At 42.9% G+C, this 17,504-nt stretch overlaps 1 protein-coding gene across 1 annotated transcript; it reads left to right on the forward strand.

Annotated features, from left to right (window-relative positions):
* Positions 1-699: 699 nt before the first annotated feature.
* On the forward strand, positions 700-17,429 carry grhl2b (grainyhead-like transcription factor 2b). The gene is made up of 16 exons (XM_062409821.1): positions 700-952; positions 3,081-3,270; positions 3,616-3,683; positions 4,431-4,791; positions 5,557-5,615; positions 5,743-5,899; positions 6,873-6,984; positions 9,981-10,075; positions 12,809-12,967; positions 13,860-13,917; positions 14,260-14,399; positions 14,692-14,729; positions 14,903-14,994; positions 15,963-16,048; positions 16,139-16,203; positions 16,295-17,429. The coding sequence occupies exons 1-16, from the start codon at positions 933-935 to the stop codon at positions 16,407-16,409; spliced, it is 1,815 nt and encodes a 604-aa protein (XP_062265805.1). The 5' UTR covers positions 700-932; the 3' UTR covers positions 16,410-17,429.
* The last annotated feature ends 75 nt before the right edge of the window (positions 17,430-17,504 follow it).

The raw sequence follows: 17,504 nt of genomic DNA on the forward strand, positions 1-17,504 counted from the left end.
AACGGAAAGATATCTGTATAGAAGTATACTCTCACACACACACACACACACACACACACACACAAAAACACACATACACCCACAGACACACACACACACTGTTGTCTGTTTGCTTTGGCACTGCAGTTCCAAACACTGGTATCTCATTCTCATACAATGGCTTCATTAAGGAGACAATGGCCCCGTCCGCTAATGACAGGGCTCCTCCCTGGCTGCCTTCTGTCTGTTCACTCTGAGATTACCTGGAACACACACACTCACACACTCACACACACAGGTCAGTGATATATGTAAAGAAAACCTGAGGTCAGAGGTCATCTCAGAGCTCCATCACTAGAAACCTTGGTTTCCTAATTGATTTAATTGATTTTTTTTCTTCATTTCTATAATAATGATAAAAGTAAATAAGTGAAATCCAATAGAAGTGTTTGTGTGAACCTCAGCTGTGTTTTCCTGCTTCTCTCTCTCATCCCGGTCTTTACGCTCGCAGGTGAGGCGGGACCTCTACCTGCCTCGCTCCGGCCTAGGCCAATCGTCGCTCAGCTCGGCTCCGCAGCGGCCAATCAGCAGTGACCCCAGACTCTCCCTCGCCCTGGAAGGCACAGCGCAGGAATTCCTCGTAAAGTTGCCGCGCGGCCATTAAAGCGAGCCAACGCAATTAAACCTGATAATATCGGCCCGATGTGTTGATATTTGTCGCCATCTTGCTCCAGAGGAGACGTAGGAGGAGCAGGAGGAGCGGGAGGAGAAAGGAGGAGGAGGAGGAGGTCTGAGGCGGATCTACCTGCCAGGTGTCGCGGGGGAGAGGCCGCCGCTCCGAGGGGGGAAGGCGGAGGAAAAGTCGCCTTACCTGTAGCTCAACTTCTGGAAACTCGCTCACTCTGTTACCTGCTCCGACCTGAAAGTCCAGTTTCTCCAGGAAGGATCGAAATATGTCACAGGAGTCAGACAAGTAAGTGATCGAGCCGCAGGAGAGGATCTCCCATCAGTTCTACCACGAGAGGACAAGATGCCTTCTCATCAGAGAGTCTTTTATCTATAAGAGGGGGAAAGCTGCTTTTGTTGTCAGAATCTTGTTATTTCAGGGATGGAAATCTTTATTTGTCATGTTTTATTACTTTCGTTAATAAGTCATAGTGAAGGAGACGTCATTTAAAATCTGAGGCTCTGGAGGAGAAGTTGTCATTTTTTTCTTGACAACTTCTCCTGGCTCCGTGGATTTCGTTCGAGCGGAATTCGCCATTTTTGACGGATGGGGGGGGGGGGGGGGGGGGCATCCTGCAAAGTGCACAGGACTAGATTTTTTTCTAAACGTTCCAATTTCTTTTGATTTAAAACAGTTTAAGCTTTCGTTCGTGTTTCAGGCCTTTTGAAGTGCGATGCATGTGTTTGTTTGTGCAGCTTGTTGGTCTGAACTGCGATGTTGTGTGTTACACTAGAACTCCCATTTATAGGCTTTGTACCTATAGAAACTAACAATCGATCATTTCATTTATTTAATATCTAGGAACAACACTTCCAATCTGCTTAATTTTTTTTAATGTGTAATCTGATTAAATATTACAAATAACACGGTTTGAATCGGATGAAACCATCTCAAAATGTCAAGGAGCATATGCTATATTTGAATCCAACAAATAATGTAGAACGTTTTAAAATGTATGTACATTTTTATTCTATTCTATTATTATTTTTGGTGATTTCATTTTTTATTTAAAAAGTATTATAAATTCATTTTAAGTAGCTTTATATAATTATGAGTAGATATTTCAATTACAATGTAGATTAGAGGTTTCTCATTTTATGATTGCCTACTTCTAATTTTTCATCTTCTTCTTATTTGTAGTAACATTAGTATTAGCAGCAGTAGATGATGTGGCCTTCACACAGTCATATTTACTTTTATGTCAATGCAACCATACTTGTGTATGGGGGAGGGGGTTGTGCTTTGAAAAATTATTAGAAAATGTAATTCTGTTAGTGTGTGGATGTGTGTAGCTGGTTTCTCAGAGACTCTGCAGTGCATTGCTGCTTCATGTTTCCCGCATCAGCTCTGCTGGGACAACAGGTGTCTGCTGTTGTTTCGACAGTGTGGTAACATTTAGTCCGATCCACTAGAGTAGAGTTGATCACATTATAAACATCATCACCTCCATGTCTTTTCTGCCTGTGGTCTTATTTAAAAAAGCAGGTGCCATGGAGAGAAGTTGATCAAATGTTGTGATAAATTCACGATCAATGAAATATGGCAACAGCTCGATTAGCTGCTGTTGAAAGAGATTTAAATATATGACCTGATGAGCATTTAAAAAAAGCTGTGATGATCCGTAGGTCAGACACGGTGGAGCCGATGCTTCCTGGTTGTTGTTTTCTGTTCCGACCTCTTTTATTCCACGGTTTCTCAGTGTGACATCACAGACATGGGGGCAGGACATGTGTGTCCTATTTGGCACGGGAACCTGACAGGCAGCAGTTTGTGTCAATCAAAGAAACCACACATGCAATACGAATTAGTTTATATCGAAATCTATATTTAAAATGTCTAGTACGTTCATAGAAAGAAATTACTCCATATTAACTCTTCTTGTTGAGTTGTTGTAAACTCAAACAAATAAACCACGGGGGAATTGGAAGCTGCATGAGTATAGTAATGAATATAATGTATTGTATTGTTTTCTTAAAGGTGTGACATTATACCTGCGTCACTCATTTACGAAGTGACAGTTGACACATTCTGAGCCGCCTGTGTTCAAATAAATGTTGTGACAACACTGTGTGTTTAACTGGTCTGTGATCTCGTCTTAAGTGGGCCTCCAGTGTAAAGAGAAGGATCCGCACCTGTCAGGCAGGAATAATGAGGCAGCAGTACTTTTGATTGCATATAGAAAGTAACCCAAATAATGACGAATGAACAGATCTTTGAGTTTTGACTTTATATTTCTTCCTTGTCAATCAGCCGTCCAACAAATAACTTATTTTGCAAACTAGGAAATTAGCTTTTAAGGAAACCCAGATGATAGAGTGATAACATCTAAGCACAGTCACCCTTGAATTCAAGTGTCTTTATATGTGTTTGCTAGTAAGCGTCTGGTGGTGGTGGTCCCCAACGAGAGCTCCTTCCCTGCAGTGCGTCGGACCTACACCAGCGAGGACGAGGCATGGCGGACGTACCTGGAGAACCCGCTGACCGCCGCCACCAAGGCCATGATGAGCATCAACGGAGACGAGGACAGCGCCAACGCCCTGGGCCTGCTCTACGACTACTACAAGGTCCGGAAACCATAGAACATACAACAAGAGCATATGTGGTTTTCAGGGGTTTAAAAAGTATAAAGAAGCATCATTTTTATGGAGCAGGTTCAGAGATGGACTCAGATGCTCCAAATATTTGGGGTGCAATGCATTTCTGATGAGAAATCCACATCTAAAACACTGTTAACACAAGTAATCTGCTTTCATTATTATATTATTTACTGCAAATTAATTGACCACAAAAATAAACTCGTATTGTACATAAATCACTGATCGAATATGCTCCGACTTATTCAAACCAAATACAGAGATGTTGTACTTCCTGTTTTAGTTTTGAATGACGGCGTCTTTTTCTCCTTTCAGGTGCCGAAGGAAAAGAGGCTCCTGCCAGTTTCCAGAGTTGTTGAAATTACAGAGGAACAGGAGAAGAGGTCAGTCAAGGGTACACATGCACAGACAGGGCCATGTGTGTGTGTGTGTGTGTGTGTGTGTGTGTGTGTGTGTGTGTTTGTGGAATTAAATCACTAAGTTCAATAACACAGGTATTTGACCTATATAACAATCTAATACAAAAGGCTAAGAAATAAAAAGAGAATCCTCATCTTGACGCAGAACTATGAGCTGAAGATAACAAGACAAGCACTTTGTGTGTATGTGGGCTTTTGTTTCCGCTCAGGCTGCACTGAGGCCAGAAAAAAAATCATCTTGATGAGTGACAGAAGATTTCATGATATGAATCTCCCTCTTAAAACATGGAACTAATGTGTAGTATGTGAAACTGGTCTGCACCATTTTGCAGTTTATATGAAACAACATCACCAACATTTTCTCTTTCTTATTAGCAGATGCTATAGGCTCAGGAATAGGCTCACTATTGTTAATAGGACTTTAAAAACACAATTAAATTGTGTTTTTAAAGGTAGTTCATAAAGGCAGTTCAATTAAAGGTAGTTCATAGCAAAAATAATTAAAGGTAGTTCATAGCAAAAATTATTCATTCATTGAATCATTCTTTGGGGACTATTTGCAGCTGCGGATTAATACATATTTGATTCACGAGTCAGTATTTATGTTTCTGTGGGATTGACTGGGTTTATGTGACAATAAGTGTGTGTAGAGAAGGAAATCAAAGCATAAATTGCCAAAATACATAATTTCTAATCCACCTGTTTGTTCAGGTCGACGCTGCCGAGCAGCCAAAGCGAGATGGAGACCTTGGACAATCGCGTTCAGGTCCTCAAGTCCGTGCCCGTCAACCTGTCGCTGAACACGGAGCACCAGGAGAACAAACGGGAGCACTTCAGCAGCTCGACGGGCGGCGGTGGGGCCGTGACGTCGGGGGCCGTGGTGAAGGCCGAGGTGTACACGTCCGTCTTCACGACGGCGCCGGGGCTTCACTACCGGGTGGAGGCAGAGGAGCCGGCGAGGGTGATATACGAACAGAGTCCGTACGAGGTGACCACTGTCAGCCACAGCTCGTACGTGAAGGAGGACCAGCAGAGTCCGCCCGACAGCCCGTATGAGGACGAGAGGGACGGGGTGAGGAAAGAGACACACACTGTGTTGTCACTGTACAGGAACAATACACACTGACGGAGGGAGATCTCTATTAAAGTTATTCAATAAATGAATTCAAGAAGGAGACATCACATTTCCACTGGTTTAACGACTCAGACATATTAAAACTGAGGTCACACAAAGACACGGCTTTGTTTCCAGGGGGAAACCAGACAAACAGCAGTATTGTTCAAAAATAACCTTTGTTCCATACATTTCTAGGTCAGTTTCATCAGTTTTGTATTTGACACTATTGTTGCTGATAACTTTCCAAATAGATACATTATAATAAGTCAAATAAATAGATTTATTTTTTATATTTAGCAATAAAAAGTGAAGAAATACCTCATAAAGACCTCAAATTCAAATTCAAATATATTCACAAGGCAGGTTTTACTTCAAGAGACTATGTCAGCATTGGCTTTCTACAAACCACAGGCACCGTGGGAAATGTAGGGAAGTGTAACAGTCAGCGAGTGTTGGGTGGAGTTGTCGTTTTTTCATGCTACGTTCAGACAGAGAGACGTTGAACTATGAATCACTGAGTCCAAAGGTCTGTTACCTGAACAAGAACATACAAGTGGATGTTGATGTTTTTTCTTGAGAACGCCATCGTCGTCCTGATCTGAGTGGATCATCACAATGCCACCACTGAGCAGTTAAACGTTTCCTGTTTAACCAGTTCCTCTCTGAGAAAATTCCCGTTTCAGTGTGTCCAAATGGTTTACTCGTGTTTCTTTTTAACAGAAGTACCACACACCTTCCTCCATGGCTCCAGACGACTTCATGTTCCATCAGGAGAGAGTGTAAGTCCCTGAAAAGTCAAAAACACCATCTCAATAAAAATGATAATACGAGGGGGAGTGATCTAGGAAGGAAAGCAAACCCCCCTGTCCTGTCTCATTCCTTATGCCTGTGTGTATATTTGCACAGTGACAGCTTCCGGTACACGCTGGACGCCACTCGCTCGCTGCGTCAGAAGCAGGGCGAGGGGCCGATGACCTACCTGAACAAAGGCCAGTTCTACGCCGTGACGCTCAACGAGCTCAGCGCCAACAACCGCCTCCGTCAACCAATCAGCAAAGTGCGGGTGAGCATTTCAGTCCCACCTCCGCTCCTTCACCTCATCAGGAATAAGAGTTATTATTTTTATAGCTTTTGTTCTTTGTTTTCATATTAACAACGGATCAGATGAGAACATGCACGGGAATGAAGTGTTTTTCATCCAATGATGATAATTCTGCAGTTTCCTATCATCTCTTACAAGCAGTTTAGCTTCTTTAAGCTGATTGATTTACTTTTAAAATGCACCACAGCCTGGATTCAACATGGTTTTCTGACTATGGTTGGGTTTGGTTTAACACCTGTGCGATTGTCAGACTCCTATTACACAATATCTCGGATCCCAGCAATTAGCTGGATGAGTAATTGTTACTGACATGAGTAGTGGTTGTTAGTGCGTAGATAAGACTCAAGTTGGAACTGGATGAAGAGACTCGGAAGAAGAGATCATCCAAGCCACCACGTTTTCAAAAGGCATCACTGTTGCTATGTTCACACCTGTCGTCCACACTCCTCTGGTGTTTTCGGAGAAGTTTAGAAATGCAGCTGTTGCCGTTTTAGTTTGAAAACTCTGGGGTTGTAGTGCAGACGGGCAGAAACTGAGACATTAGGAAATGGATGACAAATAAATCTGCTTCCTGATAGGGTCGTATCACTCGCTTTCCCTGACCACCAGCGATAACAACTAGTTATGAAATTCTGTCCATGGAAATAAATCCCGGCTCGTATTTCTCACCATTGTTGCATCTTGTTTATTGTGTTTTCTGTACCTACACAACCAATCTGCTCCCAGGCCATGTACGTGAAGGGTCAGGTTTCTTGGTCGGATGGAAATTATTTCTTAAATCACCACCTGGACGGAGATTTGTTGTAGAACAGAAACTTATTAGAATGCATTTAGCCTCTGATGGAATTTGGGGTTTTACACTAACACAAATTCAAGCACTGGATCTTCTCCTGCAATCATCTGAACTTGCTTCCTGTCTCGTCCCTGTTTTCAGAGTGTGGTCATGGTCGTGTTCAGTGAGGACAAGAACCGGGACGAGCAGCTCAAGTACTGGAAGTACTGGCACTCCCGGCAGCACACGGCCAAGCAGAGGGTCCTCGACATCGGTAAGATTTCTATCGCGCCCCGGCTCCTTCCTCCGTGTTCCCGTGTTAGCGTCGGCAAAATCGGAACGGAGCAGTTGAATTAATGAATGAGAGCAGATGAAAGAAAAGGGCGGTGACAGATTTATGTCATTGCAAACGCTGGAATGCGCTCAGCTGATAAACAAGGAATGACCGAAGGGAGAGCAAACAAGCCCCCACCCAACTGTCTGCCTGAGGGGCTGTTCAAGTGTCCACCACCTTCTACCATCAGACACACACACACACACACCCACCCACACACACAGTAACCCACACACCTGTAGGTGTTGCTGAGACACTCAACACAAATCCTGTAATCTCCCCTACATTGCCTGGACGATTGAGCAAAACAGTGATTTGTGGAAAAAGAAAAAACAGGAAAATCAGACAGATTTTTTCTCCCGAGGCGTTTCCCACGGGCGAGCGTGTACGTGTGCCGATCTGCAGCCTCACGAAAGTGATCCGAGCTCTTCTGACCTTTTGTCTTCCGCTATTTTTCTTTTTTCGGTTGATGGATTTGAATGTGAACCAAAATATTGTCTACGCCTCGTGGAACAAGTGTGTGTGAGAAGCTTGTAGGCAGTTTGCGTTTGACAAGCCGGGGCCTGTCAACAGAGGCAGAGAGTCAGAGGTATGTGAGAGAGACGAGGGGCGGATGGGACATACACACACACACATAGACACAAACACACACACAAACACATACACACACACACACACACACACACACACACACACACACACACTTATACACGGCTTGTTGGGGCAGGGAGAGGAATGCTAGCCACACTGTTTCCTCAGCTGGTCTTGGTCTGTTAAAACGGATTCTTGCCCAATTTAGCTCTGGGTTTTTAATTTCTATATTTGCATGAACTGAGAAAAAACCCTGTCAGTTGACAACACGTCTTCATTCCGACAGAACAGCTGGTACCGACCCGGTTGTCGACAGTTAAGACTGTGAGATGGACACTGTGTTTGGAAATCGGAGAAATCAAAGTTCCGTCTGTTTGTCACAGCGATAACGTGAGAGCTGTCAATAGAACTTGGATTAAACTGGGAACGTTGGTTGAGCGTAAGATCAGGAACTGCCCTATTGTTTTTTTTCACATCAGTCGAAGGTCAAGGTCACAGGCTGGGATCATAGCTGGGCCTCAGGAGGTAGAAAAGGTATCATCATGTATTATCATATCATTAATATGCATAAACAAACATTGGACAATCTGTCAGCTTAGGTGTGTCTTATATTATATCTTATCATAACACTGACAAGATATAATATAAGAGAGAGAGGGTCACCTGCTCCAGCGTGGTTTGTTTTGGCATCCTGTTTGGCATTTCCCATTGTGATGAGTGTGTGTTTGCAGGAGTGTGATTGTGTGTATGTGTGCACCATGCAGTAAATGGACAGAGTGTGTCTAGAGCTTGACCCAGAGGATTTGTAATGTTCCCATCATTCACATTTACACACTGATACCTATATATACACTCACTGTCTGCATGTCAAATACTGGACAAGTTTATGAGTGTGTGTGTGTGTGTGGGGGGGGGGGGGGTTGTCCACTTAAACATGTCTTTAAGTCAAATGACCCTCCACCCGTCTCCTCAGAGTCAGGTGGGCCTGAAGCTGGATGCAACCTGTAACCTGAAGCTGTCCACAGAGCTGATTTGAATAGCGGCGGAGGGTTTATCAGGGTGGGGGAAGGGACTGGTGAATAGATCATTTGAAAAGGGGGTTATCTAGCAAGGGGTGGGGGGGGGGGGGTACTGGCAGACCGGCATGCTGCTGCCCGTCCTGCTGCTTCGTGAACCTGCCGGAGAACCAGGAAGCGTCGGTTAGGAAGACGGAGGAGGTCAGACGTTAGTGGACGTCGCTCACAAGCAGAAATGTTCCTCCTGCAAAGACAATCGGTCCAGTTCGTGTCTGTGTCTCATCTGAGATAGTTTAAATCCAGAGGGAGAAGTAGAGGACGGCATTTCACGAATTTAACTTCTTTGGAGTCATCAGTGGAAGTAGTCAGATGGTTTAAAGCTTTAATTCTCTCACTGTCTGCAAATCCCAGGAAAGACTTCCCACTGGTGTCTGTAGCATCTCTACTGAATATGTATGTGGTTAACGTTTTTTATAAAGTCTTAGTAGTTTCCTAGAATAGCAAGTACTACATTTAAAATAGCAGTACAAGTTTAGAGTATAAGGGAAAACCGTATATCTTCTTAATTACACTTATTCAAGAATTGGGACAGTCCTTATTTTATCTTAAATATATTACAGTCCACCTTAAATTCAATCAAGCTGCACCAAATTTCACAAGTTCAGAGATATCAGCTCCTTTATTGCGGGTGATTGTTCATCCATGCATTATTCCCGGAGAAAACGGGGAAGATAGAACACTCATTCTCACAAATTTAAAAAAAGTTGGAAAAATAAATTCCAGGATCCGCCCACTGATCCGGATCTGCCCCAAAATGAGCCCCTTCCTGAAGAGTACTGTATCCTTCCACCAGTTTTATGAGAATCCCTTCAGGTGTTTCTATGCAATCTTGCTTACAATCACATGGACAAGGGTCATCCAATAAGTTAGATAGACACCACCATTCACACTATATCGAGGCTCTTCCCCAGCCCCCGACCTCTGCAGCCACACAGGTCAACAGTGCTCGTGCTCCTCGGCCTCCCTCAGTCCTCGGAGCCAGAACAGCCTCCTGTGTTTCCTCCCGGGTCTTTGAAGCCTGAGAGTTTGTTTGCTCAGGCAGATAAGCTTTTATCTTATAAAAATTGAAGCGTGCCATTTGATTGCTTATCTCAACCAACAATAGCTTCCTGCTTGTGTCATTTATTGACCAATCCGTGCTGTAATCACAGGGGGGTTTTAAAGCCCTATCAGCCCAACTCGCTAAAGAGGATTCCGTGAATGTATGAGAATCTTCCTGTAGGTGGTCGTGATCACGTGAGTAAATCATGTTCCCGTTTGTCTTCACAGCCGATTACAAGGAGAGCTTCAACACCATCGGGAACATCGAAGAAATCGCCTACAACGCCATCTCCTTCACCTGGGACGTGAATGAAGAGGCCAAGGTACGCTGCACAAATGTTACGTTTGTCTTTTTCCCCATGGGACAGGTTTACTCCGGGAGGTGTGTCGTGTACGGGTGGAAAAAAGCAGCAGGACGGGTTCTTTCTTTTCTCATTGTGATGATTCAGGTGTTGGCAAACAAACGCACTCACTCGACAAATGAAGCGGCTCTCGAGTGTGATGCAAGCGCCGCGGCCTGTCGACATCACAAACACTGCAGAGCTCGGCCGTTAATGAAATCGTACGGATGTGTTTTCATAACAGCGGAATCGGAACGTCGCGTCGTGGGGCGTCCGACATACGGGGCGAGCGTTGTGTACTTGCTCCCTCTGTTTGTCCTCCTCGTCTTTGTGTGGCCCGCTCCTTTTGTGACCGCTCCTTTAAATGGAGCCCGGTCGCTGTTTGAACTCCAGAGGCCCCCAAGGGCCAACGCACAGCGATCCCGGGACCCACCCTGTGTTGTTTGTTTTGCCCTCATTTCTGTGTGAATGCGGGCGACTGTGTGCGTGAGTCAGTCTGCGCCCTGTGTGTGTGTGTGTGTGTGTGTGTGTGTGCTGTGTGGCTCTTTCATTCTACGAGCAGCCTGGGGACAAAGACGTTGCTGGAGGAAATCCAAGCGCTCTCCTCTGGGCCAATATTGACTCTTCCTCTCTTTTTCTCTCTATACATCTTCCCCTCTCTCTCTTTCTTTTTCTATCCCTCTCTTTCTGCTCTTTTGTGTCACTGTGAAGCTTGAATATACCTGTGGCAGCGCGGGAGCAGGTGTAACAACCAGGGAGTCGGTCTGCTGCTGCTGCTGCTGGTGGTGGGGGGGCAGGTTTAAAAAAAGACGAGGTGAAAGAGATATTTTAATCTCCTTGAATTACTACAAATGAAAAGTAGATGTTGGCAAAGTGTCAGAATGAACAGGACACCTGAAAGAGATATGATGGGAAACATCATGTTCTCTACAAGCCCGTGCGTGTCGGTGTCATATATGAGGGAAAGTGCAACTTAAAAAACCATGTGAAGTAATTTAGACTAAAAAAAGAAAACAAACACCAATAGAAACTAGATTGTATTTCTTTGGGTTTAACACTAGTTTATATCGTCAATCGTTTAGTTTTTGCTCTATTTGTAACTTGATATTAAGAATAGAATAGTTGGGACATTGAGAATAACACTAAATTCCCAGTGAGTGCACCAGTAGTTTTGCAAATAATTCCCATTCTGATAAAAACCAGGCACAACCTTCGATTAGGAGCCAAAATCAACTTTTAAACTTAGAAAGAAACAATCTAGTGACATTTATCGTGATGATTCTCATTATCTAACGATATGATATTATGATATTTTTACCTTGATGTTATTTTTGGCCACATCGCCTATAGCTCTACGATCTATTGTGTTTGTAACTTCTGTGTTTGTAGGTGTGTTTTGAGGAAGCACCTTTTTTTCCGTCATAGACAGTTACATCTGGGAAACAGAAGGACCGGTGGAAAGGAAGTGTCCTGGCAGTTGGAACTCAAGTTCCAAGAAGTCCAAAAGAATCACATATAGAGAGAAAAGGCCACAGTTAAATAAATGATCAAGTCGAGCTTTTCAATCTCAAGCTCATCTGTGTATGGAGGTAATCCTACAGCTCCCAGTGTCACCAAGTGGACCACACCCAAGCTTATTGGGCAACTTAATTGGATAGAGCATTTGTAGTTCTCTAGAACAGGACAACCCGAAGAACACAACACGTTGTAAAAACAATGCAGACACAAAGGAAATCTAAATCATAGCCATTCATACAAATTATTAATAAAAGGACAGATTCATAATAAAGAGAAGTTTGTCCATTTGATCTCATCTACAATCTGCAGGATTACGCTTTGATGCATCGAAACAAAGCAAAGCAAAACGATAAAAGTGGTAAAAGGCCAAAAATCGTGTTTAACCACTGATCTCGTTGTTAAATTCTTACATTGTACTTTTAGCTGTCTCCCCCCCCACCCACACACAGTCTGAGAGACACTTTAATGAGGCTTTCCTCCCGACTGCTGCGGCTAATAGAGTTTTTATGGCTCAAGTTAATGACCAACCTGCCGGTCTTTCATTTAGGAGGGCATTTAAACGCGGTTGGTGACTCGTGTTATGATGTGAAGAAGAAGAAGAAACGCACACACTGTTTCGTCTCAAGAATCTTTCAAACAGATCGAAAGAAAACATGTCCTCTTTTGGACAGAGCTATGCAACCGTGCACTCACACGCCGGATTGATTCGTATCTACCAGGACTTTCAGATATCTCAACATTTGACTTCAGCCGAACGCAACGGAGGCGAAAGGAATTTTGTTTGTGCAGCTCCAAGCATCGAGAAGAAAATGTTCCAAATTCCAGCAGACGCAAGGTTCTAATCTCTTGAGATACGTCAATGGACATTTTTCACTTTGGACTTTAATCTATGTGGAAGTATTCATGAAGTATTGAGTCCTACACGTACAGATTGTAAAGGAAACACTGGCCTAGCAAGCATGATGTTTCTCAAAAGGAAACAACGACTCTTCAACTACTGAAAAGCATCCAAAGAGATTTGGTGTCCTTCACTGAGCAGCAGTTGTTTGTACTCGTCCATATTTTGAGGTGCTGCGTATGTTTTGACAGATTCAACGATGAGCTGCACAATGAAAACTTTCTTCTTCAGCAACTATATTTCCTACCCAACAGAACTTATTTTATAACCCTCTTCCCCTCTCCGTGTGTCTCTGTCAGATCTTCATCACAGTCAACTGTCTGAGTACGGACTTCTCCTCTCAGAAAGGCGTGAAGGGTCTTCCCCTGATGATCCAGATCGACACGTACAGCTACAACAACCGCAGCAACAAGCCGCTGCACCGGGCCTTCTCCCAGATCAAGGTCTTCTGTGACAAGGTGAGCAATCACATATAAAGATTTGGTCTTTCTATCAGTAAATAATGAGCTAATTAATAAATGTACTCAGAGTTTCCGGTGGTGAGAGTTACTGCTCTCCGTTGTCTTTATGAAACAATAGTTTTTAAAGCAGATTGAAATCCGTCATCTTAAAGGAGGACTAACACTCAGTTGTGACTAGAGCTGAACTTAATTAATATCCTGATTATTTTGTCAATATATGTATTGTTTCATTCATAAAATGAGAAAAAGTAAGACTGTTAATACAATTTATTACTGCTAAAATTCAATTTATGACGAGTTTACACTAGAACATTGTCCTAAGAAGGGTTTTTGTTCGTGAAGGTATAAACTTCAGAGATTTACGTCACACTGGGCTCTTTTTGTATATATTTATGTATTTGTTCTTCGTATACAAGTACAAAGTCCAAATCTTATTCATCAAAAGTTCCAATCAGATTCAGGTGTAAAGAACAGGGTCACAATTCGCGCATGGAACTTCCGCCTCACACACAGTGTAATGCTGAGTTTTATCAGCGTGCAGTTTTGTCCTGAGTTAAACTTTTAATTACAAACTGCGTAATTATTTGCGATATGTGTGAGAATCACTTTATTTGTTTTTCACCTTCATAGATCTTCACATGTAAACAGCTTTGAATCATAAAGGTGTGACAGATGTAAGAGAGTGAGTGCAGGGAGGCGGCGTAAGGCAGTTCAATAATGACCTCAGTGCTCCCTCTAGTGGTCTCACATGCACATTGAGCCTCTGCTGAACATAATGCAATATACACAGTGTTCACTGTATTTACTGTGTAAATACTGGTTGCTTTTACCCACATGTTTTGGTGACTTGTTTTTAAAGTTGGCATTTTTATTTTTATTTATTTTGTAGGGAGCCGAGAGGAAAATAAGGGACGAGGAGAGAAAACTTTTCCGTAAGAAGTCCAAAGGTTTGAGCTGCATGAGAAGTCTTTATCTTGTATCGAAGGCTAAAAAGTTCTTAATATGAAATCATGTTAAATATAAATGTTTTCTTCCTGTAAATAATTGTACCTACGAAGGCATTCAGTTTTTGTTAAAGTTAATCACATGTTAGATGTTTTTAAATTTTTCCTGACCCTTAGTGAATCCTTTCACCAAGCTTCCTGGAAACCTGTTTAATCGATTTTGCGTAATCTTGCTTAGAAACAACAAATCAACAAACAAACAGGCAACATGATCACCTTTTCCTCTTCTTGGCTGTGGAAACGTATCTGTTCTTTTCTAAATGTTCTCTCTTCCTCCACCTCCAGGGAAGGACGGAGGTGTGGGTGTGATATCTGCCCCCAAGAAGTCCGACGCCACGTATTTCAAGACCATGACCGACCTGGAGTCTCAGCCCGTCCTCTTCATCCCTGACGTCCACTTCGGCAACCTGCAGAGGGCCGGACAGGTGCGTCACCTCCACACACACGCACACACACACACACACACACACACACACACACACAAACACACCCACACCACACCACACACAGAACCAGTTTTCTGTCAGCTGAGTTCAGGCGCTCTGAGGTGAAACTGGAGTCGGTATCAGAATGACCCGATAGCTTCATTTCAACGAGTTTTTCTGGTTTTAAACTTCCTCGAGAGCCGATTCTTTCTTCCTTCCTGAAGTGACCAGAACCGTTTGTCTTCTCAACGTGAATGTGACACTTAACGCGTTTGTTTGGATTCATTTCCAGGTGTTTACCTTCAACACGGAGGAAATTGAGAGAGACGGGTGAGTGTGCGCCTCGGGAGGAAATGTGCATTCCCATTTACATCGGGTCACACAAATAAAAAAGCATGCAAATGAACGCAGGTACAGATGCCAAGCTCGTGCGGAGGAAGCACGCGTGACCGCACATGCAAAGGGAACGCACACGACATGTTTGTTTGTGTGTGTGTTTTCAGGGGCGTGCTGGTGAAGAGGATGTTCAGGCCGTCAGACGAAGACCTGTGTTCGTCGCCTCTCAAGCAGATCAAAGAGGAGACGCACAAGAGAGGTACGGGACGGCAGCTTCCTCTTCTTCTCTCTGCGCCCTCTTCCCCTTTTTTATCTTCTAAGAAATCGAAGAGCACACGAGGAGCCGGACCACTGTCAGGAAATAAGAATACCACAGCAACTATTCTATTCTATTCTACCGATTTGTTTATAGTGAAATGGTCGTTTATAATAATCACGTGTAACAAAGGACGATTACTAGATTTTCTTTATACATTGGGGCTTGAAGTGTTATTTTCTTTATTAAAAAATACGTTTCTTCAACAACAGAACATTCCTACGGGTTGTGAAAGGAAGCGAGTTGTAAGAAATCCCATTTCGACACCGGAGCTCGAGGGGAAATGTAATTAGAAATCAAATGGAGCGATCAGGCGGTCAACTTTAACTGAACTGCTCTGATCACGTCACGTGCCTCAACTCCATGAACTGCTGCTGCAAGAAACATTTCAATTTGTGAGTTAGACTGAAACAAGACAAGAAACAGAATCGATAATAGAGATACTGTATAAGATACAATGTCAATGTACATGTGCAACATTAAAATAATGTGGTAGTTGGCAGAGTTTGCCCCTTTTGTTGAAGAGTCTGGAATTTTTTCTAAGATTCATCAGTAAAAGGATCAATTGCAGCTTTTAACAACCCAAAGTTTAATAGTTTTTAAGATCAATAGTCATAAAACGCAATGTAACTAGCTTGTTGTGGCTTTTGTTATTACTTCTGCCTCTATGAAGGTTTTAAGACTAATCAATTAAAAGAAACAAATATCAAAACATGACATCATAATGAAAATAGATATTTATAAGTAACAATCAAAGCCCCATTCCTCAGAGCATGAATGTGATAAAAGCCCAGAAAGAAGGCTGATGCTTTGTGAGTCATTTCACAATATATCATAAACATACAGCATATATATCATGCTCCAAAATCAGCTCCAGGAATAATGTAAACGTCCTCCTCTTTTCTCCGCAGTGCTGTTGTACGTGAGGAAGGAGGCCGACGAGGTGTTCGACGCTCTGATGCTGAAGTCTCCCACGCTCAGAGGCCTGACGGACGCCGTGAGTGGACGCCTTCCCGTTTGCACGTGAGAGCGACGTCAGGAAGAGGAGAGCAGCCGTTTAAACACCGTTTGAATTTGTCTCCCGCAGATATCCGAGAAGTACAGCGTGCCCACGGACAGAGCGACCAAAGTGTACAAGAAGAGTAAAAAAGGGTGAGTGACAGAAGGACGTCTTCCAGTTTCCCTATTTCATCCAATCCGATTAGATCGGAAGGTGAAACTAAAAGTGGCTTTTTCTTGTCAGGATCCTCGTGAACATGGACGACAACATCATCGAGCATTACTCCAACGAAGACACCTTCATCCTGAACATCGAGAGCCACACGGACGCCTACAAGGTCACGCTGACGGAGATCTGACGGCTCGTCGGCGCCCCCCGAAGGGCGACACGCACAGAGACTGCTGGATGGACCGGCTGATAAGCTGACTGACACATGGAGACAGCCTGTTTGTGGAGCTCCGAGGCCCATCTGCCCCCCCCACTAAACCCTCCCACACTGTTACACAATGAAGCAAGTCGCATTTTCTACGGACAATCCATAAATGCATAAAAAAGGACATTTCACATGAACTGGTTATACTCGCCTCCTCGTTATTCTCCTCTTCTGTGCTTTAAGGTGAAATAATCGAGTACAGATCACTGTCCTCGACCTTTTCTCTGAAATATTTTTATTGTATAATATAATTTGTTTGTCTATTCTCATTCTGTACAGTGTGTTAACGTTGTGTTTTTGCCAAACACCCCATCAGGAGCAGCCGCATAAGAATGCCTGAAATGTAGCCACATCTTGAAATAGTTGGTCCTCAGTAATTTAGCAGCTTCTTTTGCATGCCGGCCTTTTTTTTGCTTTCACTCGATGTTTTATTATTTATTAATGATTTTAATGGACATTTTTTGCATTTCCTTAACAATTCATTTCCAAGAATTTCAAGTACTTTTCATTTCAGTGACTTTTTTCCGAGTCACCCTCTTTTAAAAAAAAAAAAGAAGAGTCCTCATTGTGTTTTTTAAAGTTTCTCTGTATTTCTCAGCCATGTTGTAATATTTACATGTTAGCAAATAGCCAAAGTTTTTATTTTGTAGAGCTTTAAACGACATTGTAATGAGTCAAAAACAAATTCTGAGGGGTGACAAATGGCACCTGCTTATGTCTCATGTGCTCGGCCTGTGATAAAAAATGAATAAAGATATAATAGGTGTTATTTGTTGGGTAAAACAAGATTGTGAGTACTGTCATAAAAGTTAGCAACAAACTGTGAAACTGGTAGAAAGTAGTTAATCATATTATAGATGGATAGAAATGTAGCAGCTGTTCTGTTGGTTATCAAAATGAATTTACAAGCTCCTAACTTTTTTTCATTAAAATTCCACATTTCTGTATTTTGATATTTTCCGTCTTTTAAAAACAAATCATGGATTCATTTTGTGTGCCTTTATCGCAGAGTCTTACCCA

This window comes from Platichthys flesus, chromosome 17 (assembly GCF_949316205.1).
Source record: "Platichthys flesus chromosome 17, fPlaFle2.1, whole genome shotgun sequence".
NCBI classification, from domain to species: domain Eukaryota; kingdom Metazoa; phylum Chordata; class Actinopteri; order Pleuronectiformes; family Pleuronectidae; genus Platichthys; species Platichthys flesus.